This window comes from Canis lupus, chromosome 6 (assembly GCF_011100685.1).
Source record: "Canis lupus familiaris isolate Mischka breed German Shepherd chromosome 6, alternate assembly UU_Cfam_GSD_1.0, whole genome shotgun sequence".
NCBI classification, from domain to species: domain Eukaryota; kingdom Metazoa; phylum Chordata; class Mammalia; order Carnivora; family Canidae; genus Canis; species Canis lupus.
The window spans coordinates 18,441,831-18,467,105 of record NC_049227.1 but is presented as its reverse complement, the minus strand read 5'-3'; the positions used below and the strand labels follow the sequence as shown (position 1 = coordinate 18,467,105).

The 25,275-nt window shown below is 44.3% G+C and overlaps 1 protein-coding gene across 2 annotated transcripts; it reads right to left on the bottom strand.

The window, feature by feature from the left end:
• Positions 1-1,337: 1,337 nt before the first annotated feature.
• On the bottom strand, positions 1,338-23,846 carry LOC479795 (eukaryotic translation initiation factor 3 subunit C). Of its 2 annotated transcripts, XM_038539929.1 has the most exons (21): positions 23,721-23,846; positions 23,479-23,616; positions 21,986-22,051; positions 21,695-21,884; positions 20,955-21,080; positions 20,702-20,756; positions 20,468-20,577; positions 19,947-20,074; positions 13,447-13,606; positions 12,962-13,065; positions 12,375-12,516; positions 12,045-12,170; positions 11,819-11,912; positions 10,825-11,015; positions 10,392-10,616; positions 5,584-5,947; positions 2,200-2,359; positions 2,042-2,107; positions 1,865-1,952; positions 1,609-1,771; positions 1,340-1,511 (listed from the first exon to the last, which is right to left on the bottom strand). In XM_038539929.1, the coding sequence occupies exons 2-21, from the start codon at positions 23,577-23,579 to the stop codon at positions 1,429-1,431; spliced, it is 2,742 nt and encodes a 913-aa protein (XP_038395857.1). In that variant the 5' UTR covers positions 23,580-23,616; positions 23,721-23,846; the 3' UTR covers positions 1,340-1,428. The 2 variants fall into 2 exon arrangements, with proteins under 2 accessions (XP_038395858.1, XP_038395857.1); XM_038539930.1 differs by lacking the exon at positions 23,721-23,846 and having other exon boundaries at positions 1,338-1,511; positions 23,479-23,579.
• Between the last annotated feature and the right edge of the window lie 1,429 nt (positions 23,847-25,275).

Below are 25,275 nucleotides of genomic sequence, written 5' to 3'. Positions count from 1 at the left end.
TAAAAAAATTGCAATCCAAACTCTTAATCTCCAGCTACCTCACTTATGTCCCAAACATGTCTCAAACTCCACATTTTTTTTATTTAAAAATTTTTTTTTAATTTTTCTTATTTATTTATTTATGATAGTCACACAGAGAGAGAGAGAGAGAGAGAGAGGCAGAGACACAGGCAGAGGGAGAAGCAGGCTCCATGCACCGGGAGCCCGACGTGGGATTCGATCCCGGGTCTCCAGGATCACGCCCTGGACCAAAGGCAGGCGCCAAACCGCTGCACCACCCAGGGATCCCTCAAACTCCACATTTTAAAATCTAACTGCATTCTCGGTCCACCTTGTATATTCCTAAACATAAACACTATCCCAAGTATTTCTTGTTAATAAGCTTATTGTATCAATTTATTCCCAATCAGGAGAACCTTATGTTCTTGACTCCTACTACTCCCACATTCAACAGCTCAGAAAAATCCCAGCTTATTGCATACATCCCTCTTTAACCCCTTCCTCAGCTCAGATCCTAATGATCCTGGCTGTAGATGCTTTTTACTTTCTGGTTGGCTCTCTGGTCTCCAATTCCAAGTCTACAATGCTGCTCCATTACACTTCCTAAAACGATCCATTCGTATACTTTGTATTTTGTTTCCAAAAGCCCAAAGCATTTCATCACTATGGTCCCAGCCTACTTCCTATACATACTCCAAATACACTTTATACCAACCACATTATTACTTATCTCCTCCAATCCTTTGCACTCACTCTTTCTCCTTTGCCCACATCTATACTTCTCAAATGTGGTGGAGGACCATTTAAAAAAATTCTCCAATTTCCTGTGGACCAATACTTTTAGAGACACCATACAAATTAGAAATATGATCATATGTTTAGATGTCACAGTGGTGGCATGTCTCTCCATGCTGGCTCTTAATTAGGACGCCTGTCTTTATCAGGGTTAACTACAGATCTGCGCTGGTCCAAGTACCATACTTCCCACTGGCCTAAACTAACTCTCCCTTCCCCCTGCCTGGGGAACCACCACCCAAACCCCCTCAAAGTCCAACCATCACTACTGCCTCCATTACACTTTCCTGATATTTATGCTTCATAGTCACATCCTGTTCAACACATCCACTGCCTTCCATACACCTGGTAGAACTTATCATGTGTTATTACAATTTCTTGTCAAATGTCAAAGAGCTGCAGGCTCTCTGATGTCTGGGATACATAAGTCATCTCTGCATCCTAAGCCTTGTGCCTATCATGTGGTAGAAGTTCAGAAATATAATTAGCAAACTAACATGTCCAACCCACCTCCATGGCGACATGCAGACAAGCAGGCACTGTAACAACTTTAAACAGAACTTTAATAACTCAGGATGTGGTCTACGACTTAAAGGCTGAATGGTCTGGGCCAGAGGCACAGAAGCGAGGCCATTAGTAGGCTGTCTGAGACTGCTGCTGGCGGTACCCGCCCCGACGCATGTAGCCCTCGTTCTTGCGGTAGCCGTCCTTCTGGTCTGTAGGGGAGAGGAGAGGGGAGGAGGACGTGAATGACAGTGAAGAGGCAGGAGGGGGACCAGAACCCTGGGAGAGCAGAGGGACAGAATAACTGACCTCGGAAGTAGCCACCATAGGTACCCTGCTTGTGGTCAAACACCCTCTCATTATTTTCCACCAAGCTGCCCAGCTTCTCAGCCAGCTGCAGGGCCAGGTTCTGTTGGGCAGTGGGCTCGGTGCGGTGCATCACCACAGTCTGCGTTGGCTGGTCCAGAGAGGCCTAATATGAGTGAGGTAGAGAATGGATGTGACACAGATCTCCACTCCAAACTCCCCATGATGTCATCTGCCCATTTACCATCCTGGCCCTTACCATCAACTCCTCATTAATGATCATCTTGCTGATGATGGAGTGTACAGTGGGCAGGTCCAGTTCAAACATGTCAGATAGAGTCTCCATGCTGGGGAGAAAGAAGGTAGAGAGCAGGGAACAATTAGGAGCTTTGACCACAAACCTGGGGCACCTCCACTGCCTCGGGGCCCATCCTACCTGATGGAGTCATAGACACTGCTATAGGTGAAGAGGTAGGTTCGCAGTGATTCTTCCTGGATCTTCCTGTGGGGAGAAGGGAGTAGAGGGTAGAAATCTTCAGGGAAGGAGACCAACCAGTCTTTTTCCTACCCACCATGGCCTTTCTCTTTGCTCACCTAACCAGCATGGTTCGGACTTTGTCAGCCTCAGGGAAAAGGTCCCACACTTTGCCATTCATCTTTTCATTGATGATAAAACTGTGACAGGTCTTCCAGTCGCCCATCTTCATAGCCTTGGAGGCAGCAACCACGTGTTCTCTCATGGACTCAGGGGGACCTGGAAGGTTGAGAATGAGGCAGGGCCCAGGGGAAACTTCGGACCACAGCTCCTGCCTCAAGCACTGCTCAAGGAGGAACATGGGACAGGAGAGCAAACAACCAGACTGGGACTCTCTCAGCTCTCTACTAAATAGCCATGTTATTGTATAAGTCACTTAATATCAAAAATATTTAGACTAAATTGGTCTCTGACATGCTTCAGGGGGATTAGTGAGCCCTCCTTGAAAATACTGGAAAATCGTTGTCTATCCTTATGTACCTTTTCCTAAGTTATTTTTTTTTTTAATTTTTATTTATTTATGATAGTCTCACAGAGAGAGAGAGAGAGGCAGAGGCACAGGCAGAGGGAGAAGCAGGCTCCATGCACCGGGAGCCCGATGTGGGATTCGATCCCGGGTCTCCAGGATCGCGCCCTGGGCCAAAGGCAGGCGCCAAACCGCTGCGCCACCCAGGGATCCCCTTTTCCTAAGTTAAAAGCTTTCATTAGATTCTTAGATTTTCTGACCTAAATTTTTTTTTTTTTTTTAAATAGGCTCTACACTCAGCATGGAGCCCAACATGGGGACTGAAGTCAGGACCCTGAGATCAAGACCTGAGCTAAGATCAAGAGCTGGACACCTAACCAACTGAGCCACTCAGGCGCCCTGACCCAAAAAAATTTCTAGTGTCTCAACTGGAACAGTATTTATCAAACTTTATTCCACCTTCTTGATTTTGACTATGTCTGTATATCAGCTTACTTTTCTTTAAAGACAAAGCAGGGAAAGAAAACATGGCAAACAAAAGTAAAAGAAATTCAGAGTAGACAACAAAAGTGCCAAAACTCTACCACTAGAATGGACGGTAGGTGTAAAGAAACATGAACACGGCAGACCCTAAAACAGGGAGCAAGCTCAAAGGTATAAGAGATCAGCCCCAAAGAGAAATGTATGAATAAGATAAGTAAAAGGAAGAGAATCACCCTTGTGATTGGCTTCTACTTTGCCACTTTTAAAGAAGGAAGAATTAGTTATACAAAGATTATATCTCTCTACAAAACCAAGGGTAGCACAGAGCTTACCCAGAAACTGCCTTTTGATCCCAGGCAGTATTAGAGAGGCAGGGACTGTAGTGAGCCAGAGAGCCCTAAATGATGGAGACAGAGCCTTTCACTGTAAATTTTCCAGTTAAAATAAAACAAAGCTTCACTACCTAAGGCAGACCAAATTTGTGAAAAGGGTACCTGCACTTCACAAAACCACGCACACAACCAGTAGAGGACAGATCTGAGGGAACATGGCTGTGGACAGTTAAGTGTGGTCACTAGCCAAGTGTTTCCAGGCATCAACCCCACAGGAAAAGTACAATTCAACAAATTCCTTTCCTAGTGAAATCACAACCCACCCAACCCTTGGACTGATCAGTTTTCAACAAGTGATCAAAGGAGCCAATGGTAAATTCTCAAATGCCAAGGGTCTTGCTGGTTGGCAGAAAAATGTCTATGAAGGGAAAAACAGGAAAAGAGGTTAGAGAGATACATATCAGCTGTATTAAACTTGGGTAAGTCACTTAACTCCCATGCCAGTTTCTTTAAAAAAAAAAAAAAAAACTTATTTAAATTTAATTAACATAACGTGTTATTAGTTTCAGAGGTAGATGTCTGTGATTCATCAGTCTTATGTAACACCCAGTGTTCATTACATCACGTGCCCTCCTTAATGTCCATCACCCAGTTACCCTGTCACCCCCACCTCCCCTCCCCTCTAGCAACCCTCAATTTTTTCCTTATGATTAAGAGTCTTTTATGGTTTGTCTCCCTCTGATTTCATCTTTATCTTTTCCTCTCTTCACCTATGATCCTCTGGTTTGTTCCTTAAATTCCACATGAGTGAGATCATATGATAATTGTCTTTCTCTGACTGACTTATTCCACTTAGCACAGTACCCTCCACTTCCATCCATGTTGTTGCAAATGTAAAGATTTCACTTTTTTTTTTTTTATTTTTATTTATTCATGATAGGCACACAGTGAGAGAGAGAGAGGCAGAGACATAGGCAGAGGGAGAAGCAGGCTCCATGCACCGGGAGCCCGACGTGGGATTCGATCCCGGATCTCCAGGATCACGCCCTGGGCCAAAGGCAGGCGCCAAACCGCTGCGCCACCCAGGGATCCCAAGATTTCACTTTTTGATGGCTGAGTAATACTCCAGTATGTGTGTGTGTGTGTGTGTGTGTGTGTGTATGTGTGTAAATAGATATATTTATATATATATATGCATATATATATAAATATATATATATTTATATATATGTATACACACATACATATCTTTATCCATTTGTCCATTGATAGACATCTGGGCTCTTTCCATCATCTGGCTATTGTGGACAGTGCTGTTATAAACACTGGGGTGCAGGTTGCCCCTTCAAATCACTACCATTTGTATCCTTTGGATAAATACATAATAGTGCAATTACTGGGTCATTGGGTAGCTCTATTTTCAACTTTTTGAGAAATCTCCATACTGTTTTCCAGAATGTCATGCCTCAGTTTCTTAATCAGGAAAAAAGGAGGTAATAATGATACCCATATCATAGGGTATTGTGAATGACAATTAAATGCATTGTTATCTATAAAACATTTAAAACAGTGCCAGGCAGAAAAGAAGTACTATGTGAGTTTATGCTAAATAAAACATCACTGGAATCAGGTCTTGGAGAGTTTAACTTAGAGACTGAGGAGGTTGGACTTTGCAAAGAACTTTGAAAGATGCTAGGGACATATAACACCATATATTCGGTAGAAAGATAATGCTGAGAAATAAGAGACTAAAGGAGAGAATGAGAGAGTAAGGAGCTTAATCTGTAAGCTAAGACAATGTATCCCATAGCCTACTAAGTAAAAAGGACACTTCTAGGTTCTACACAGAGAGGTCACTGCATCAAACAGAATCCTCTTGTGTGAAATTCCCTTCAGCTTCTCTTAATCCTCTGAATAAAAAGGCATCAAAGATGGGCACCTGGGCTCAGCTGGTTAAGCATCTGCCTTTGGTTTAGGTCATGATCTCAGGGTTCTGGGACTGAGTGGGGCTCTCTGCTCGACGGGCAGTCTACTTCTCCCTTCCCCCACCCCTGCTTGTGCTCTCTCTCACCACTTGCACGTGCGCTCTCTCAAATTTTTTTTAAAAAAGCATCAAGGGACAAATGAGCAAAGTCTGCTGCATTGCAGAGCCCCATACTCACCCAACAAGGGCTGCCGCTCGCCCACCCGCAGCTGGTGATGGAACTGCTTGCTGATCATGCGTCGGCGGGCGTCACTCTCATGGGCAGCCATGTAAGGGATCTCCAGGAGCATGGCAGACACCAGATAAACACACTCCAGCAGCTCCAGGTTGATATGTAGGTGGAAGGGCACCTGCCGGCGCCGCTCCACCTTCTCCTGCTCCTGGTTGCGCTCCTGCAGGCTCCGCAACAGCAGCCCCTGGCCCAGAAGCTCCTTGGCCCGGCCGCTTGACTGAATGTCCAGTAGGGCATTGTGAGCGTCCTTGGTCAGGCCTTGGCGGAAAGCACATATGCCCAGCTGCACCATGGTGCGATTGTACAGGATCTGGGAATGAAGGACAATGTACTCAGAAGTGGTAACTATAAGGCGGGCTACTCATCCAATCAACAAATATACACTGAGCACCTATGAGGTGCTGAGCACTAGGCTATCGGCTGGGACAGAGAACAAACCAGATGAGTCCCCATCCTCTCATGGAGCTTACATTCTAGGGATAAGGGGATGAAGAGCAAAATGACCACAATATGCAGATAGAGACTCATGCCAAGGAGAAAAATAAAACAGAGAAGGGAGTTAAGAAGGGAGTGGTGGTGGTGGTGGGAACTCACAATTTTATACAGGATAACTAGGGAAGGCCTCATTTTGAAGGGAATGTTTAAATAAAAACCTGACAGAAAAAGGGGAACAAGTCGTGCAGGTATCTGGAAGAAGAGTATTCTCGAGAAAAGGAAAAGTCAATGCAAAAAGGCCTCGTGGAGGAGCTATACCAGGTATACTCAAGGAATCAGTCTAGAACTGTAAAGATGTAAGCGTAAACTGGATAGGCAAGCACACAGCCTTGTAAGCCAAAAGCATTAATGCTTTTAAGATGGGGAAACCACAGGAAGGTTCTGAGAAAATGCGATATAACCTGAGTTAAAGGGTTAACCCTGGCTGCTGTATTAGGACAGCCTGAAAGGAGAGAAGGCCAGAAGCAGAGACCAGAAAGGTGAGGGTGGCTCAGATCAGAGGGTAGCAGTGGAAGGGATAAATGGACTCTGAACAGAAATGGCTGGGGAATCAGATGAGGGATCTGAGAGTAAAATAAGAATTGAATTTGACTCTAAAGTTTCTGGCCCAGGCAACTGAAAATACGGACTTGTCACAAATTACGATAGAGGAAAATTTTAGGTAGTACAGATGTGGGGAGGAGGGCAGATAAAGTCTTTACTGATTACAATTAAAAGTATATAGGTCAGTAGTAGTCCTGAACATAGATGCAAAGAGCCTGAAAAAATACTAGCAAAGAAAGTCCAGCAATAAATAAAAAAGATAATAGATCATGATCAAGTAGACTACATCTCTGGCATGAAAAGTTGATATAAAAATCTAAAATCATAGTTACCATATGAACACAATAAAGGAGACTTAACTGCATCATTTTAGTAGATGCAAGAAAAGCTCTTGACAAAATTCAACATTTATTTAGGACAAAATTTCTCAGTCAACTAGGATCAGAAGAGAACTTTGTCAATCTGAGAAAGTGTATCAACAGCTAACATTATACTTAGTGGTAAAATGTTGACTGCCTCCCTAAGACAGGGGACAATGCAAGGTGTTTGCTCTCACTACTTCTATGCAGCACTAAGTACAGGAGATTTGAGTTACTGCAATATATCAAGAAAGAAAGAAAAAAGGAGAGGCGCCTGGATGACTCAGTCTGCTAAGCATCTGCCTTCAGCTCAGGTCATGATCTCCTGGGATCCAGGCCTGCCTCACACTCCCTGCTCAGTGGGTAATCTGCTTTTCCCTCTCCCTCTGCCCTTCTCTCGTGCTCACTCTCTCTCTCTCTCTCTCTCTCTCAAATAAATAAAATCTTTCAAAAGAAAGAAGAAAAAAGAGAAGCCATAAAGACTGATATAGTAATAAAATGGTCTGTAGGCAGATAACATGATTATTTCAGCAGAAAAGCTAAATCGGTGAACAGAATACTAAAACAAATTAAGTGAATTTAGCAAAACAGATGCATTCAAGGCCAAAATACAAAAAATGAATTCTATTTTTATATGTCAGTAATTAACAACTGGAAAATGAGATAAACCAATTACATTTATTTTTTTTTTAATTTTGTAAAAAGATTTTATTTATTCATTAGAGACATAGAGAGAGGGGTGGAGACACAGGCAGAGGGAGAAGCAGACTCCACACAGGGAGTCCGATGTGGGACTCGATCCCGGGACTCCAGGCTCATGCCCCTGAGCTGAAGGCAGAAGCTTAAACACTGAGCCACCCAGGCATCCTAAAACCAATTACATTTACAACAGCATTGAAATGCATAACATTCATAAATAATTTTTCTTTTTTTTAAAGAGAGACAGAGAGAGAGAAAGCACAAGGGATGGGGGGGTGCACAGGAACATGCTTCACACCCAGCATGCAGCCCAGTCCATCTCATAACCCTGATATCATAACCTGAGCCGAAACCAAGAGTCAGAGGCTTAACTGACAGCCACTCAGACACCCCTTCAGGAATAATTTCTTAAAAGACATGTAATAGGGATGCTTGGGTGGCTCGGTGGTTGAGTGCCTTTGGGTCAGGTGGTGATCCCAGGGTCCTGGGATTGAGTCCCGCATCTGGCTTCCCACAGGGAGTCTGCTTCTCCCTGCCTGTGTCTCTGCCTTTCTGTGTCTCTCATGAATAAATAAATAAAATATTAAAAAAAAGACATGTAATAACTCTACACAGAACACTGAAGAAAAAAATGAAACAAAGAGGTAAGATTGAAAGGTTCAGTGTTGTTATTAAGACATCAATTCCCTCAAAACTGATTTATAGATTCCATAGAATTCCAGCAGGTGTTTTTTGTAGAAACTGTCAGAATTCTATAATTTATTTGGAAATGCAAAAGTTACAGAATATCCAAAGCATTCTTTAAAAGAACAAAGCAGGAGGACTTATACTACCTGACTTCAAGACTTATAGGCAGAGTAATCAAGACAGTATGGGACTGGCACAAGGACAAACAGATGAATGAATGAATGAAACAGAAGAGAAAAAAATACACTTACACTTACAACCATATGTTTTTTTTCATGTGGTTTTCCACAAAGGCACCAGAACAGTATGATGGGGAAAGAATGTCTTTGACTCTGACTTCATATCCTATATCAAAACCATAGATCTAAATGTGAAAGCTAAAACCTTCAAAAACTTAAAAGGGTTAAAAAAAAAAAAAAGTATCTTCATGAACTGTGAGGGTTTCTTTAGGTAGGACCCCAAAAATAATAAGCATAAAAGAAAAAACTGAAATTAGACTACACCACAAGACAGGTATTAAAAATGAATGGGGGGGGGATCCCTGGGTGGCTCAGTGGTTTAGCGCCGCCTTCAGCCCAGGGCCTGATCCTGGAGACCCAGGATCAAGTCCCACATCAGGCTCCCAGCATGGAGCCTGCTTCTCCCTCTGCCTCTCTCTCCTGTGTCTCTCATGAATAAGTAAATAAAATCTTAAAAAAATAAAATAAAATAAAGTAAAATAAAATAAAATAAAATAAAATAAATAAAATAAAATAAAATAAAATAAAAAGAAAATGAATAGGTAGACCACAGACAGGAAAAAAATATTTGGAGAATGTTTATCTGACAAAGAACTGGTATCTAATAATAAGTAGTCGATTTCAGGGATTATCAGGGAACTACGAACCAACACCATAATGAGATACCATTAAACCACCACCAATGTGGCTTAAATGAAAAAGATCAACAATGCAAAATATGGGTAAGGAGTATAATACCCATTCATTCTGGTAGGAGTTTCATTCTTATGAAACTGGACATACACCTACACTTTGATACACCAGTTTTACTCTTAACTATTTACCCAAGAGAAAATGTACAGCAACATAAAGGCTTATAAATGTTCATGACAGCTTTGCTTATGATAGCCCCACACTGGAAACAGACCAGGTGTCTATGAAGAGGGGAACTGATCACGAACTTCAGATAGGGCAGCCCGGGTGGCTCAGTGGTTTAGGGCCACCTTCATCCCAGGGCGTGATCTTGGAAACCCGGGATCAAGTCCCAGGTCAGGCTCCCTGCATGAATCCTGCTTTTCCCTCTGCCTGTGTGTCTGCCTCTCTCTCTCTCTCTGTGTCTCTCGTGTATAAATAAATAAAATCTTAAAAAAAAAAGAACTTGAGATAAATTCATGCACTGGAATAAGAAGGAACAAATGGGAATGCTATTTAAAAACTGCCATCACATGGGCTCGCCTCAGGTTCACAATGTGTACACTTCTAAGTGTCAATATCGCTTCATTGTTTGAAACACACATTTACTAGACCTGAACTTAGACATGGCTGTCACCCTCCCATGTGAAAATGTCCCCACGACACTACCACATGTGCAGTCAGCAGTCCTGCTGTCATGTCCCAACACACCACAACACATCTGGGTCCTGCCTTTCCTTAGTTTAACAACTTAAGGTTTTTCTCTCCTTTTATAATAAAAGACCTTCTAATGCTCTCAACCAGATACACAGGAGGGACAATAAACATTAATGGAACCCAAATCTCCATCCCAGAGACCTCTAGTGGTGTCAGAACAGGACAATACCCTAACATGCAGAAGGATCGAAGAATGGTGGCATCTGGGAAGAACCAAGTGTCCACTCATATCTCCACCAGCCAGAGAGGTGGCTAACCTGGTTGAGCCATTGTGACCATGGACAGGAGCCTGGCTTGTTCTTTCCTTTGCTACCAGGGCCAGAGCGCCTCCTTCCCATCCTACCTGTACTGGTGGGTCCGCATGCTGAATATTGTCTTGCAGGTGACTCATGAGCATGAGGTCCCGGGCTTGGTACCAGCGGGAGTGCAGGGCATGGTGGTAGATGTGGCAAAGGATGGCACACGTGCGGATGCGGTCTGTGCGGTCCTTGGCGTAGATGTACTTGCACAGCCTCTCCATCAGCACAGCTGAGTCCTCGCCCTCATTCTCTGCCTGGTCTTGCTCAGACTGGGGGGAGGGCAAGCAGTGGCAGGATGTTGTTAGAGGAGAAGATCCGCTAGGGCAGAGACCCTGGCTCAGGCTTCACAACCAAAGGCTAGGCTCCATCCAGCCCTGTTCCTGTCCCTCCCAGCTCCCCTCCCGACTCCACGTCTGAGAATTCCCAGGGAACAGATTCTGCCATTAAGTCCAGACAGACATCATCCCTGAGACTCACCTTTGAGGAGCCCTCTGGGGGGGTGAGCTGCCGCTGGTGGGCCTTGTAATCAAATTTGTAGTAGGTGTGGAGGATGCGCCTCAAGTAGACTCGACAGATCTCCTCGGTGGTGCCCTTCTCTTCCAGGTAGCGCTGCACGCGCTCGATGATGGCACACACCTGCGCCTCGTCCTTCAGATGCTCCACATACTCTGGCGGGGAGAGCCCCCCTCTGCTCAGCCAGGCACCTGGCTTTCCCCATCCTCTGCCCCAGAACTGTCCAGCCACCTCTACCCATGTGTAGTCTCCTCACTGTGCCCTGAAAACACCATCTCTTCCCCAGACACTCCCTTTCTGTTCCTGTCCATGAGCTCTTCTGCTACTTCCTCCCCTGATTAAGTCCTCCTTCTCATTCAGATCTTATCTCATATGGCCCCTGCCTTAAAATGTTTTCTTCAACCATTACCTACAGTGGCTATCCTGTCTCCCACTATCACAGGTCCCTATTTGAATTTCAAATGCACCCTGCACATGATCTACAACTGCCTCATTTTATTTACATGTTGAAATGTCTTTCTCCAGGACTGAAATGTAAGCTCCATGAGAGGAAATGGCCTCTGGCTGCCTCACTCACCACTGTAGCCCTGACTCAGTAGGCACATGTGGGTATTCAGATTTCACTTAGTAAATATCCTGTACTTCCTCCAACCCAAATGCCTCTAATCCAAGCCAAACAAGCAAAGTGGACTGAAGCCAGACCGCAATGATTCTCAAAGTACAGTCCCTAGACAGCAATATCACCTGGGAACATGTAAGAAACGCAAAATTTGGAGGCAAACCCTCCATCCCCCGCTGACCTACTGCATCAGAAGCTATGGGAGTGGGGCCTAGCATCCTCCCAGGCCATGTGGATTCTGGGGTAAGGAAGGGTTGGTTCATCAGACACCCTGTCAGTATAATCCTTAGTTTTATTCTCTGCACCTTCCCACTGATGCCCATGCCTGCCTAAACTTACCTTGGGAGTGGGGATCAGTATTTTGCATTATTTTGGTAAATTCTTCATCCATTCGTTCCACCAAGGTTAAGATACAGCCACGGACACGCAGTGGCTAAAGGCGGTGGTAAAGGAGGAGCAAATAATTAGCCCAGATCTCAGTGCCAGACTTCGACCCCTCTGTCTTCACTGAGCCTTCCCAAGACAGACAATATACGCTTCCGATTAGCCTCCAATTTCTCTTTACCTGGTCAGCATTATGAAGGTTCTCACTTTCCTCCAGGATGTTCTCTCCAACAAAGATGTTGGGGTTTGCAAACAGGATGTCCATCAGCTCATTGATACAGTCCAGGCACTTCTGCCACATCTCAGGCTGTCAAGAGAGCAGAGGGCCGTCAGAGGCATGAAGGCGGAAGAAGCAGGGGCCTCCCAAGGGCCCCTTCATCAGGAATCCAGTCAACTACCAAGACGGCCTCCACAGCCCTCAAGTTTTATGATACCAGCATCCTCCCCCACCCCGGCCCCCCCAACCAACCCATCAGCTCAGCTCTGGGATGCTCCTCTTCATTGCCCTCACCTTCATGTACGTGGCTAGGTTCGGGTTGTAGTCATAGAGAGAGGCAATGATATTGAACTTGATCTTTACTATGACGCCCTCCCCCAGGTTGTTTTCAGACGCAATCTGAACCAATAGCTGTAGCAGTTCAATCTGGGCTGCACTGGAGAGGAGCAGAAGAGGGTGAGGCATCAGAGACAAATAAAAAAACCTCATCCTGTCATGCAGCATGCCCTCCTCAGACAGCAAGGCGGCGTTATTCCCACCACCTGCATACTTGCTTCTCCTTTATAAATTCCAAACAGAAGCAGCAATAATGCTAACAATCTGCCATCCTCTTCAGTTACCAAACAATTAAAGAAAGTGAGCATTATTCCCATTTTACAGTTGGGAAAATAATCCCCAAAGTTTAAGTGACTGTTTTAAGATCAAAAGGAGAGTAAACAGCAGAAAATGGACAGGTATATAAGTATGTTCCAAGTATACCATTCCTTCAACAGTAGCACACACAAATCTTCCCAAACTGCTATTTCCCCACCAACCTCCATCCATGTTTTAGAGAAAAAAAGAGCATTCATCCTGTAATCTCACAGGCCCATGAATCTTACCGATCTGTTCCCTTCTTGCCTCGTGCCTGTAGGATCTCATTCAACTTCTTGATGACAACAGCGTGGGTGATCTCGGTTCCCTTGGCAAACATTTTTGGCTTCTCCTAGGCAACACATGTACTATCATGTACAAGCTGATACAAACCCATTCTTGTGCTAACTTTTCTCCCAAACCAACCGGGGGAAATCTCTCCCAGACAGCTTCCCAATTCATTTTAATATTAAAGCCCAGGGTGCTTGGGTGGCTCAGCTGGTTAAGCGTCTAGGTCTTGGTTCTGACTCATGTCATAGCTCTTGGGTCATTGAACCAAGCCTCGCATTGCACTGTGCACTCAGCACAGTCTACTTGAAGATTCTCTCCCTTCGCCTCTTTCCCCCATTCAAGCGCACATGCATGCTCTCTCAAGTAAATAAATAAATCTTAAAAAAACAAAAACAAAAACATAAACCCAAAAAACCAAAAACCACAACACTAAAGCCCTCACCTTAACGAGGGGCACTCCACCCCGGACCCTTTCCCACTCCCCGCCTTCATTGTCTTCCTCTTCCTCATCCAGGCGCTTAGATTTCCTATCGTGCTTCTTCTTGGCTTTGTCCTCCCGCTTCTTCTCAGCTGCCTTCTTGTCCTCCTCTGTGGTGGGGGCCCTGCCAGGAGACATGGCAGATGATGAAAGACCAGTCCCCACTCCACCTGAGGCGTCTCCTTCCCATGAACTTCCTCTTTTTCTCCATCAAGCCCTGGGTTCAAATTACACTCTAGAAGTAAGCTAGAGTTAACCATAACCATAACCAAAGCAAGGATTATCAAGCATGTGAATCTGCCAGATACTTACCAAGGCCTGTCACCGTATCACACCCACTAAGAAAATCCTACGAAAGGAACAGTATGGCCTGGTCTAATAAGGCAGAGGGGTCAATTTGGCCACTGCAGACATAGAAACAGCCTGCCATGCCGCCGCACAGCCAACCTCTCAGGTTTTCCAGAGAAAACTCAACCCGTAAGTGACATAGTTATTCTTTTAATACTAGTTGCTCTATTCTAGACTAATCTTTTTACCAGTTACCAACTAATCAGTTCGAAATTAGTGTAAAAAAATTTGCTGTTCCCAGACTGGCTCCTCTCCCCTTATGAGAATTAAACTAAATTCTGAATTTAAAAAACAATTGTTCAAGACAACAAAAAATTCCCTCACAAATTCCAAAAAGATCACTGGCTATCCCAAAGTGGTCTTTGACCACTTGGTGTCTGAAACCATTTCCAGATTTGAATACTTAAATATTTAATACTTCTAAATTATCTCAAACTTCATATACTGATGAACAAATCTTTCCAGACAAACTCAATAGATACTCAAATTATAATCCTCATCAACTGCCATTTAAACATCTACAAATAAATTTCATTTTAACTGCTTAAAAGGTCTGAACGTGTTTTAGTAATAGTTTATAAATTTGCCAGCTGGATCAAACTTTTCCACTTGCCAAAGAATGTATGCCATAATCCCACAGTTTTCAGGTTTTTCCCCTGTACTACTGCAATACTCTCTTTAATGACAAAAGCTCACTTTATAGGAAAATCCTTTGCAAACACGAAACATTTGCTAAACTGAAACCTCTTGGTCATATCCCTAAAGCTCTGAGAATATCAAAAAACCTACTGCAATTTTAGAATCGATGCTGCTTAAACTTCAAAAGAACTTAATGTTTCTAGCCTAAAATTTTACTGCTAGCCATAAGGATATCAGGATTCACACTTCAAAAACGACAATGAACTCTCACCCTACGAAATTCCTTTTTTTTCTTCAAGATTTCATTTTTAAGTAATCTCTATACCCAACATGGGGCTCAAACTCACAACCCCAAGATTAAGAGTTCCATGCTCCACCAACTGAGCCAGCTAGGTGTCACTTTCACCCTATAAAATTCTAATTAGACTAAAACTTGGCTTGATAGATTATACCTTGGTATATTTACATCTTGTTAGAAATTTGAAAAGTAATGTTTATGCTCTCAGTTATACATCAAATCGATGCAAGCTACTTTTCCAGTGGGACATCACCAAATAAACTTCTATTAAAATATGTAGCCGAGGGGAGGCTCAGTGGTTGAGCCTTCGGCTCTAGGCATGATCCCGGCGTCCTGAGATCATCCCACATCGGGCTCTGTGCTCGGTAGGGAGCCTGCTTCTCCCTCTGTCTGTGTCTCTGCCTCTCTCTGTGTGTCTCTCATAAATAAATAAGTAAAATCTTAAAATAAATAAATATGTAGCCAAGAGACTAAAGATATTAAGAGACAACCAACAGAAGTTAGCCCTAAAAACTATGCTGAAAATGATCATTCCATGTCCTCTTAACAATTACCGACTAGAGCCCCTATATACTCTTGCTTAGCATCCTAACAATTTAGACATTCAGTCCCACCAGAGATTTATCCTAAGGTCTACACACATACACAAACACAAAATGGCCTCCAGAAGCCAGTTAACTCTTAGTAGTAGGCAGCATCTCTGTGAAATTCCACAGGCCAATAATGCTACCAGAGGTAAATAACTTCCTCCAATACATCCTTCAAATAAAGGGTCATATTCAAGACAACACTTAAATTTTACGTGTCTTCCTCCTCTTTCTTAATCTTTTTTTTTTGCCTTTTTCCTCTATTGCTGACTCTATCAACAGTTAAATATAACCCAAATTTCAAACAAATCTTGATTGCTCACTGTTGAAAGGCATCAAGAGGACACGACTGCCGGCTGACCCTTGAGTTGGCCATTGGCAACAGGAAGCCCCTCCCTCACCTTCTGCCCTGTCCTTGGGATGTATGTTCTGCCCATCATTCCTACCCCGGGGGCTGTTTCAAAAACATACCTTGTGAATAACATGTTAAAACCATCCGGACTGTATATCTGACACTGCCTGGTAAAGACCTCTATGTAAACTTTTATGATTCTGGTGGTTGGGTGTGAAGATGTACTAGCCTTGTGGCTTCCAAGAAAAGTCTCATCTGTTAGTTCCCTTGCTTATTAAAGCAGCCACTTGCAGCCATCTGCCTCTCTCTTTGGTTTCTCCCTGCCAGCCAGGTACTAGGGCTGGTTTCAGATTTCACCCTCAGAACACCCAAGGTGGTGAACCAACACTCCCATCTGATTAAAAGTCTAAGTGGATTAGAGGGCCTCTGGGGTGGCTCAGTGGTTTAGTGCTACCTTCAGCCTAGGGCATGATCCTGGAGACCCAGGATGGAGTCCCATGTCGGGCTCCTTCCATGGAGCCTGCTTCTCTCTGCCTGCTTCTCCCTCTGCCTGTGTCTCTGCTTCTTTCTCTCTCTCTCTCATGAATAAATAAATAAAATCTTTTTTTTTTTTTTTTTTTTTTTTTTATTCACGATAGTCACAGAGAGAGAGAGAAGGGCAGAGACACAGGCAGAGAGAGAAGCAGGCTCCATGCATCGGAAGCCCGACGTGGGATTCGATCCCGGGTCTCCAGGATCGCGCCCTGGGCCAAAGGCAGGCGCCAAACCGCTGCGCCACCCAGGGATCCCCAAATAAATAAAATCTTAAAAAAAAAAGTCTAATGTGATATTTTATCAGAAGAGATCCAAGACACTGGATTTCATCAGTTTGTACTTAAGAATTACCACCCCAACTACAAATTTGGAAATATTAATGTGTGATCCAGTAATTTACCTCTAATGTCTATATAGTAAATCAACATTTTAGCCCCAAACTCACACTAATAACTTCCTTAGCTAAGAATTAATTAATCCTAAGTAAAACCCATAAGAGTCAGCCAAGACCACAATAAAGATATTCAATGAGTAACATCTTACTGCACTTGGAGAAATATTTTGGAAAAATATGGCAATTAAGAAAATAGTCACTTGGGCACCTGGGTGGCTCAGTGGTTGAATGTCTGCTTTTGGTTCAGGTCATGATCCTGGGGTCCTGGGATTGAGTCCCACATCAGGCTCCCTGCGCATCGGGCTCCTCGTGGGGAGCCTGCTTCTCCCTCTATGTCTCTGCCTCTTGATGAATGAATGAATGAATGAATGAGTGAATGAAAGAGAGAGAGAAAGGAGAGGAGAAGAGAAAAGAAAGAAGAGAAAAGAAAGAAAGAAAAGAAAAGAAAAGAAAAGAAAAGAAAAGAAAAGAAAAGAAAAGAAAAGAAAAAAGGAAGAAACTGGGTGGCTCAGTTGGTTAAATGTCTGCCTTCAGCTCAGGTCATGATCCCAGAGTCCTGGGATTGAGCCTCGCATTGGGATCCCTGCAGGGAAGCTTGCTTCTCCCTCATCCTCCATCCCTCCCCCAGGCTTGGGTGCTCGCACTAGAATCTTTAAAAAAAAAAAAAAGAAGAAGAAGGGACACCCGGGTGGCTCAACAGTTGAGTGTCTGCCTTTGGCTCAGGGCATGATCCCAAAATCCCAGGATGGAGTCCCATATCAGGCTTCCTGCATGGAGCCTGCTTCTTCCTCTGCCTATGTCTCTGCCTCTCTACCACTGTGTCTCTCATGAATAAATCTTTAAAAAAGAAAAAGCCACTTGAAAAAGAAAAGCGATTTAAAAGTTCACTAAACGGATTCCTTAAGGCATTCCCATAGATAGACTTATCCTGATTACAAAATTAAATGGAACAAAAGCTCTAATGTTTCTTATAATATCTGTGATTATCCTCGTATTTTCAGCCCAAATCCACTACCTAATGTCCAAGTCCCTTAATGTTGCCAGACAGCCTTATTCCATACCAAAAAGAGACAGAAGCTCTTGAGATTAAACCCATTCCTTTAACCAAAAAAAAATGAAAGCTGAAAAAATGTGATGAAGAATAAAGTATAGATTGGTTTAATATGGAGACACTGAAAAAAGATCTTGGCAGACATTATGGAAACAGACGGCTATGCTTCTAGAAAACCCATTCACAACACTAACCCTGGCTGGCTTAGCTAATGAGAAAATACGTGTGATCAAAATTCACTGTTCCCATACCATCTGTGGTTTCTCTCTCCTTGTTCTTTTTCCTCTTATACATATCTTGCTTTTGTCTTGGTTTGGAAATCAACCTTAAAAACTGGTTTTGAGGGCAGCCCTGGTGGCTCGGTGGTTTAGTGCTGCCTTTGGCCCAGGGCCTGATCCTGGGGACCTGGGATCGAGTCCCACGTCAGGCTCCCTGCATGGGGCCTGCTTCTCCCTGACTGTGTCTCTGCCTCTCTCTCTCTCACTGCATCTCTCATGAATAAATAAATAAAATCTTAAAAAAAAAAAAAAAAAAAAAAACTGGTTTCGTGACACAAGTAAAACAGTCTCTGAATTATTCTTTGACATAAAGTCAAATTCAATGTCAAAGACCTTTGAGGATGCCATCGTTGACCGAACCTGTCAACTGGAATTTTAACTCAATCTAATTCTAGATATTTTAATTAAGTATACAAAATAAAATTTCACTGGCTTAAAATATATATCAAGGGTAATCTCTAAAAGGATAGCATGTAACTTCCAAACCAATACAGAGGAACACACTAAGAGGGAAAAAAAGAATACAATCTAGACATGGCTTAAGAAGTAGAAAAGTCAGTGAGAAAGAAAATAGAAGATAGGATTAACCTCAATTATTAAGTGAAAAGCCAAATCCCTCTCAATTACCGTAACACACTGTGTGATTCCATTTACATTATATTCTCTACAGAGGGTGAATTTATCTAGAGACAGAAAGCAAATCAGTGGTTGCTGGCTGGGGTGGGTGGGGTGGGTGGGGTGGGAGCAGAGGACAACACCAAACACACACGAGAAAGACCACTGCATGATCAGAGGTTTGGAATTTTCAGCCTCACCATGACTAGGAGAGAAACAAGGGCTGAAAACAGAGCAATCAGTGAGTACCGACTTAACTGATCACACATTTTTAATAAAACCTCTATAAACATCCCCAAATGATGACGTTTGGAATGCTCCGTGGTTGCTAAACACACTGTGGTGCCAGGAGTGTGGTGCATCCAGATAGGGCATGGAAGCTCTGTGCCTGTTCTCCCACACCATGCCCTGTGCATCTCTTCCACTTGGTTCTTCCTGAGTTGTATGTACCCTTTAAAATAAACGGGTAATAGCAAGTAGAGCGCTCTCTCAAGTTCTGTGGATTGTTCTAGCAAATTATCGAAACTGAGGAGGGCAGGATCCTGGGTGGCGCAGCGGTTTAGTGCCTGTCTTTGGCTCAGGGCATGATCCTGGAGTTCCAGGATCAAGTCCCACATCAGGCTCCCTGCATGGAGCCTGCTTCTCCCTCTGCCTGTGTCTCTGCCTCTTTCTCTCTGTGTCTCTCATGAATAATTAAAAAAAAAAAAAAAAAAAAAAAGAAAAGAAACTGAGGAGGGAGTTGTGGAAACTCGGAATTTATAGCTGGTTGGTCAGAAGTACAAGAGCCAAACCTGGGTCTTGCCACTGGTTTCTTTCTTTCTTTTTTTTTTTCAGTGTATAGTCTATTTTTTAAAAAGATTTTATTTATTTATTCATGATAGACAGAGAGAGAGAGAGAGAGAGAGAGAGAGGCAGAGAGAGGCAGAGAGAGAAGCAGGCTCCCTGTGGGGAGCCTGACGTGGGACTCGATCCTGGGACTCCAGGATTGCGCCCTGGGCCAAAGGCAGGCGCTAAACCGCTGAGCCACCCAGGGATCCCCTTGCCACTGGTTTCTGAGGTGGGGGCAGTACTGTAGGGCTGAGCCCTTAATCTGTGGGGTCGGCAATAACTCTGGGTCGTTTCAGACTGAGCTGCATGTGGAACACCACATTGATGGCCAGAAAGTTGGAGAACCGGTAGGTGTAAGGAAAAAAAAAAACCCGCAGAGATGGTGTCAGAAATGCTATAAACAAACACATCAGATATACATGCCTCCTGGGCTTGACCAGTCAAGTGGAACACAGAGTAAGAAAGGCTTCTCAACAAAAAGGTGACTGCAGGATTCCTACACTTCCCCACTATGGCCCAAGGCACCACTTTTTTCCTTACTTTTTAAGGAATCTTGAAGCTAGCACTGTCTGCTTCCCTTCTTCCTCCTCTGAGTCAGAGTCAGAAGATGTGGAACCCGTATCCCAGTCTTCATCATCTTCTGAGTCTTCTGAGTCCTCCTCATCATCCTTAGAGAAATAAGAGCATCAGCAGGAAAAAGGCTGGAGACTGACTGGTTTCCCTGCCGGCACAAGTCCCAGGAATTTTCGGGAGCAGAATAAGAGTAGATACTCAAGAATGATCATATGAAGAGCTGGACTGGGCCACCAAGACCCAGAGAGAAGTGCAGACTTGCTCCAGGGACCCACAGTTCTCCGGGGGGCAGAGTGGGGTCTTGAAACTACTGCCCCATGTTTCAGGGCACTCAGTGCTCTAATCCAAGACAAAGCCTGTTCTCAAACCAGGCTCCACTAAACCCTATCTCTCCCAATCCTAGGGCTGTCAGTCGTCATTTCCCCCAGGAACTTGAGAATGGTCCATGGCAGGCAAATCGCCCTTCATAGTCTCACTGTGGCTCTTACCTCCATCTTTTTGAGGAACTTGCGACTCTCTCCAGAAGGAGCTTCTGATTTCTTCTTTAGGAAAGCTGCAGCACTGACTCCGTCCTCATCCTCATCCTCATCTGAAGAGCCTGGTGGGAAAGGAGAGAGAAGAGAGAGAGAGTGATGAATAAGGCAGAAGGGCAACCAAGAAAGCAGGCCAAAGGATCCCCTGACTGTGAACTCGTAATCATTAGTAGTGAGGGTCCCCCTCACCTTCTGAATCCTCCTCGTTCTTCTCGGCGTCTTCGTCCGCAGACTGCTCAGGGTTCTTAACAAGGGAGATGTGAGAATAATAAATGATGCCTGCCAACCACTGCCCCATCCTCCCTATTCTCCCCCTCCACCCTAGTGCTATGTGTCCTGATTCCTTCTCCAGTTACCCCTTCCATTTGCAAATACTCTTCTGTCTCTCTTGGGGGGGATCACTGTCCCCACAGTTCAGAAAGTCTATCTCTAGCATCCTCACCTGCTTGTAATTTGTAATGTGGGACTCGAAATCTCGGTTGTATTTTCGGATCTTCTGGCGTAGGGTGCTCAGGGCCTTGGCATTGTTCTTGTTCATCTTCTTCTTCCCTTCCTTATCCTCCCATAGCTAAAGGACAGGAGAGGGGAAAAAAGTAGAATAGGGATGTGAGACTACACAGTATTACCTAAATCTCAGGCTTATGGGACACCTGGGTGGCTCAGCAGTTGGGTGTCTGCCTTCAGCTCAGGGCATGATCCTGGAGTCCCAGGATCTGGTCCCACATCGGGGTTCCTGCATGGGGCCTGCTTCTCCCTCTGCCTATGTTTATACTTCTCTCTCTCTCTGTGTGTCTCTCGTGAGTAAATAAATAAAATACTTATAAATCAATCAATCAATCTCAGGCTTCACCACAACCATGATGATGAGTTTTGCTATCTGTACACCATCTGTACTGCTTACCAACTGCATTTATTAGCTTATTTTTAAAAAAGATCCTTTGTATTTCACCACCAAAGGGGGGAAAAAAACCCACAAACAAGAATAGGAAAATAAGGGACTAAAATTCTTGACCAAAAAAGGTCCTGGACTCTCCTTGCTTCACCCCTCTTTTTCTCAGGCTCTAGGAACTACTATATGGATAGCAAACAACCAAGAGGAGACAGGACCCCTGGAAGTGGGTTAGGACCAGGCCCCAGGTCCACAATCCCCTCTGGATCCTCTCTCACCTGCAAGCATCATACCTCATTAAGATAATCCTCTAGATCAGCCAGGATGCGGATATAGAACCGGGGGACACCTTCCTTGTCCACAATGCTCTTAGCCTTCCCGTATGCTTTTCCCAGGAGCTCAAACTCTTCCAGGCACTTGGTGACATCCCGAATCTTCATGGCATTACGGATGGTCCGGATGAGATTGGTCAGCTCCTCAAACCTGTGTTGGAGCCCAAAACCACATTGGACTTGCTCACCAACATCAGAAAACCCACTACTGCTACAGAGATTCCCCATGATCTGGCCTCCCCATGGCCTCACCTCTTGTCCTTGGCACTTCGGACAACTCTCTTGGTATCTTCTTCATCCTCACTCAGCAACAACGGCCTGTTTAAAAGAACAGACACCATTAACTTCCCTTCCTTGCTCCAGTCTTTTCAAGTGATCTCTATTTCCCTTCTCAGTGAACCCAAAAGAACAAAAATACTCAAAAAAAACAAAAAACAAAAAACAAAAAAAATAAGAACAAAATTACTCAAGCCATCATACCACGCTTATCCTTAATGCTTCCTCTTCAAAACCTCATCATATACAACATATACAACTCACTCATCTAAGCCTACTTCAGGTATGCCATTCTGTCAAACACTGTTACATATACAAAGAGGACCATCTCCATCCTCTCAAAAATAAAGCTATTTTCTGTGTCAGAAAACTAATTACACAAAGACACAAATAACTAAGCACTGAAAGAAATCAAGAAAAAAGGGTACTCCAGCTAGAATGAATGGAAAAGGCTTTAAGAAGGTGGTACTTAAATTAGATCACAGAAAGCAATGTTTCCTGGATTGTGAGAGGCCATGGGCAAGGAAAAAGTCCCAATGGCTTTTAACACCTCCACTACTAGCACGTTTCTTTAGTAAGGAAAGACTATACTACAGCCATATCTCCATTCTTTTTCTTCCTGTTTTATTAATTTACCAATTATTTTGTATTTTAAAGTAAGTGATGTTGGTTTTTCCAATTGTGGCAATAATAAAAAATCATATTCCGGAGGATATATGTGCATATGTATATGTATTATTAAACAGTGGCACAAGAATATAGAAATGTGCAAGTGGCATGTATGAAGTTCAAGAAACAACATTCCAGTTTCAAAAAGTGAAAAGAGTTTTTATTTTGCAGAGACAGGGGATGCAGTTGAGTGTCTGTCTTTGACTCAGGTCCGGAGTCCTGGGATCGAGTCCCGCACTGGGCTCCCCGCGAGGAGCCTGCTTCTCCCTCTGCCTGTGTCTCTGCCTCTCTGTGTGTGTCTCCCATGAATAAATAAATAAAATCTTTTTTGCAGAGACAGGAGTATGCCATTTCAGTAAATATCAGAAACAGGACAATAGATAATGATGAGCCAGCCCTCAGTACCAGGTGGCGGGGCTTCAGGAGCCACATCGAGCAGCTCTCAAATACCAAGTGAGCATTTTGGATTTCTTGTGAGCAGGATTTTTTTGGTGGTAAGAGGAACTGAGAACTTTTGGAGTCCGATGCCGAGCGGAGAGGTGGTACACAGGCTGTGAACACGCAGGCCAGTTACGAGGCTGATGCAACAGACCCAGCCAGTGGGAAATCTCTTCTGACTCCGACCCCCTGCGCCCGGCGGATGGACTCCCACAATTCACAGCACCCTGAAGCGTGAAGGTTGTCCCTTCGACGCTGCTCTGGCCCCTTAAACTCCCGCCGCCTCCTCCATTCCCCTCTCACATACGCGGCCTTCCCGAGCACTCCCCGACCGGTCACCGCGGCGCAGGCCCCCCACTCACTGTTTGCCGTAGTTGCCCCCGACAGGTTTGGTGACGAGCTCTTCCCCCGACAGAGACGACTCGGACTCGCTGTCCGAACCGGTGGTGAAAAACCGCGACATGGCGACGGCGCTGAGGCTGCGGCGGGCGCAGCGGGACCTGCGGGAAAGCTGGAGTCACAGACCGCAAGAAGGGGCCGGGGTCGCTACTTCCCGACCTCTACTTCTCACCATCCCCGCAAATACCCCGATTTGCAGCCCCACCTCAAAGGCCAAGGCCCGAGAAATACAACCCGTCGGAACTCGCGAGTCACACCGCGAAGCCTCAACAGCGGAAATACGAAAAGAAGGAAGGCGGGGCCTCTACGTCATTTCCGGGAGAATGACGAACTATACTGGTGACTACAACTCCCAGCGGTCTTCGCGCCGGAAGGGGCGTGGACAGGCTTGACGTACCCTTGGCAGGTGGGGCGGTGCCTGGAGAGTCTCAAAGCCTGTCGCGTTTTGTTACTCGCACGAACCACCTGCGGAATCAGAGTTTCAGGGCCAGGAGTTTACTTTCTTATAAAGCTCCCACGTAACGCTGAGCTGCTAGGTTTTGGAGCTAGGGCTTTAAAGCAAACTGAGAATCAGACTTTGGATTCAAATCCTGGATCCCCACTTTGTGTAAATTAGGGAAATTTCCTAACCTCTCTGTGCTTCATTCTCCCCACCTGTAAAATGGCAATAATAGCACCTACTTCATAGGATGTAAGAATTAAATGACTTAGTATACGTGAAGCATTTCGGACAGTGCCTTGTACATAATAAGCATATAATAAATAATTAGCTAGTATTCACTCATTACTCCACAGATACTTATTTACTGAGCAGGGTCCGAGGCGCTGGATACATTAGTGAATAAGATAGAAATGGTCCCTGACTTCACAAGGAACTCATATTATATTGGAGTGGCATAAATTAACAAACAGATAATTTCAGATAGTAATAAGCTCCATAACGATATTAAAGTAACTGGTTAGATGGAAAGATTATTTTGGATAGGAAGGGCAGAGCCTCTGAAGAGGTGACATTTGAATTGAGATCCAAATAACAGAAAGAAGGGAGCCATGCAGATAGTCTTCTAGGGAAAGAGCACTCCCAACTCTTCTTCTAGGAAAAGGGAAACAGCAAGTGCAAAGGCCCTGAGGCAGAAATGAACTTGGCCAGTTCTGGGAATAAAGAGAATGCCAGGGCAGCCCGGGTGGCTCAGGGGTTTATTGCTGCCTTCAGCCCAGGACATGATCCTGGAGACCTGGGATCAAGTCCCACATCAGGTTCCCTGCATGGAGCCTGCTTCTCCCTCTGCCTGTGTCTCTGCCTCTGTGTGTGTGTGTGTCTCTCATGAATAAATAAATAAAATATTTTTAAAAAGATAAAGAGAATACCAGTGTGCTATCAGTGAAGTGAGCAGGCATTAATAGTATAGAAGTAGACAATACTAGGTCATACAGGTCCTTATAGGCCTGTGGATTTAAATCCAGGTGGGTTGAAGAAACCATCAGCACAGGGACTGTTTTACATTTTTAAATGTAGTTCCATTCATTCAGTATTTGCTGCATCTCTGGGCCTGCATTTAGTTGGAGACAGTGTTATCCTGAAAGAAAAGAAAAGAATTAGCAGACTGAAGGGAAAGAAGGAGACTATTTTGGGTAGAAAAATAGTGTGAAAATCCTGGAGACAGGAAAGCCCAGAGCACAGTCAGTGGCTGGTATATTGGGGTTAGAATGTGTCAGGGCCTCTCCACATGTCTTGGATTGTCACCCCTGTTCTTCCTTTC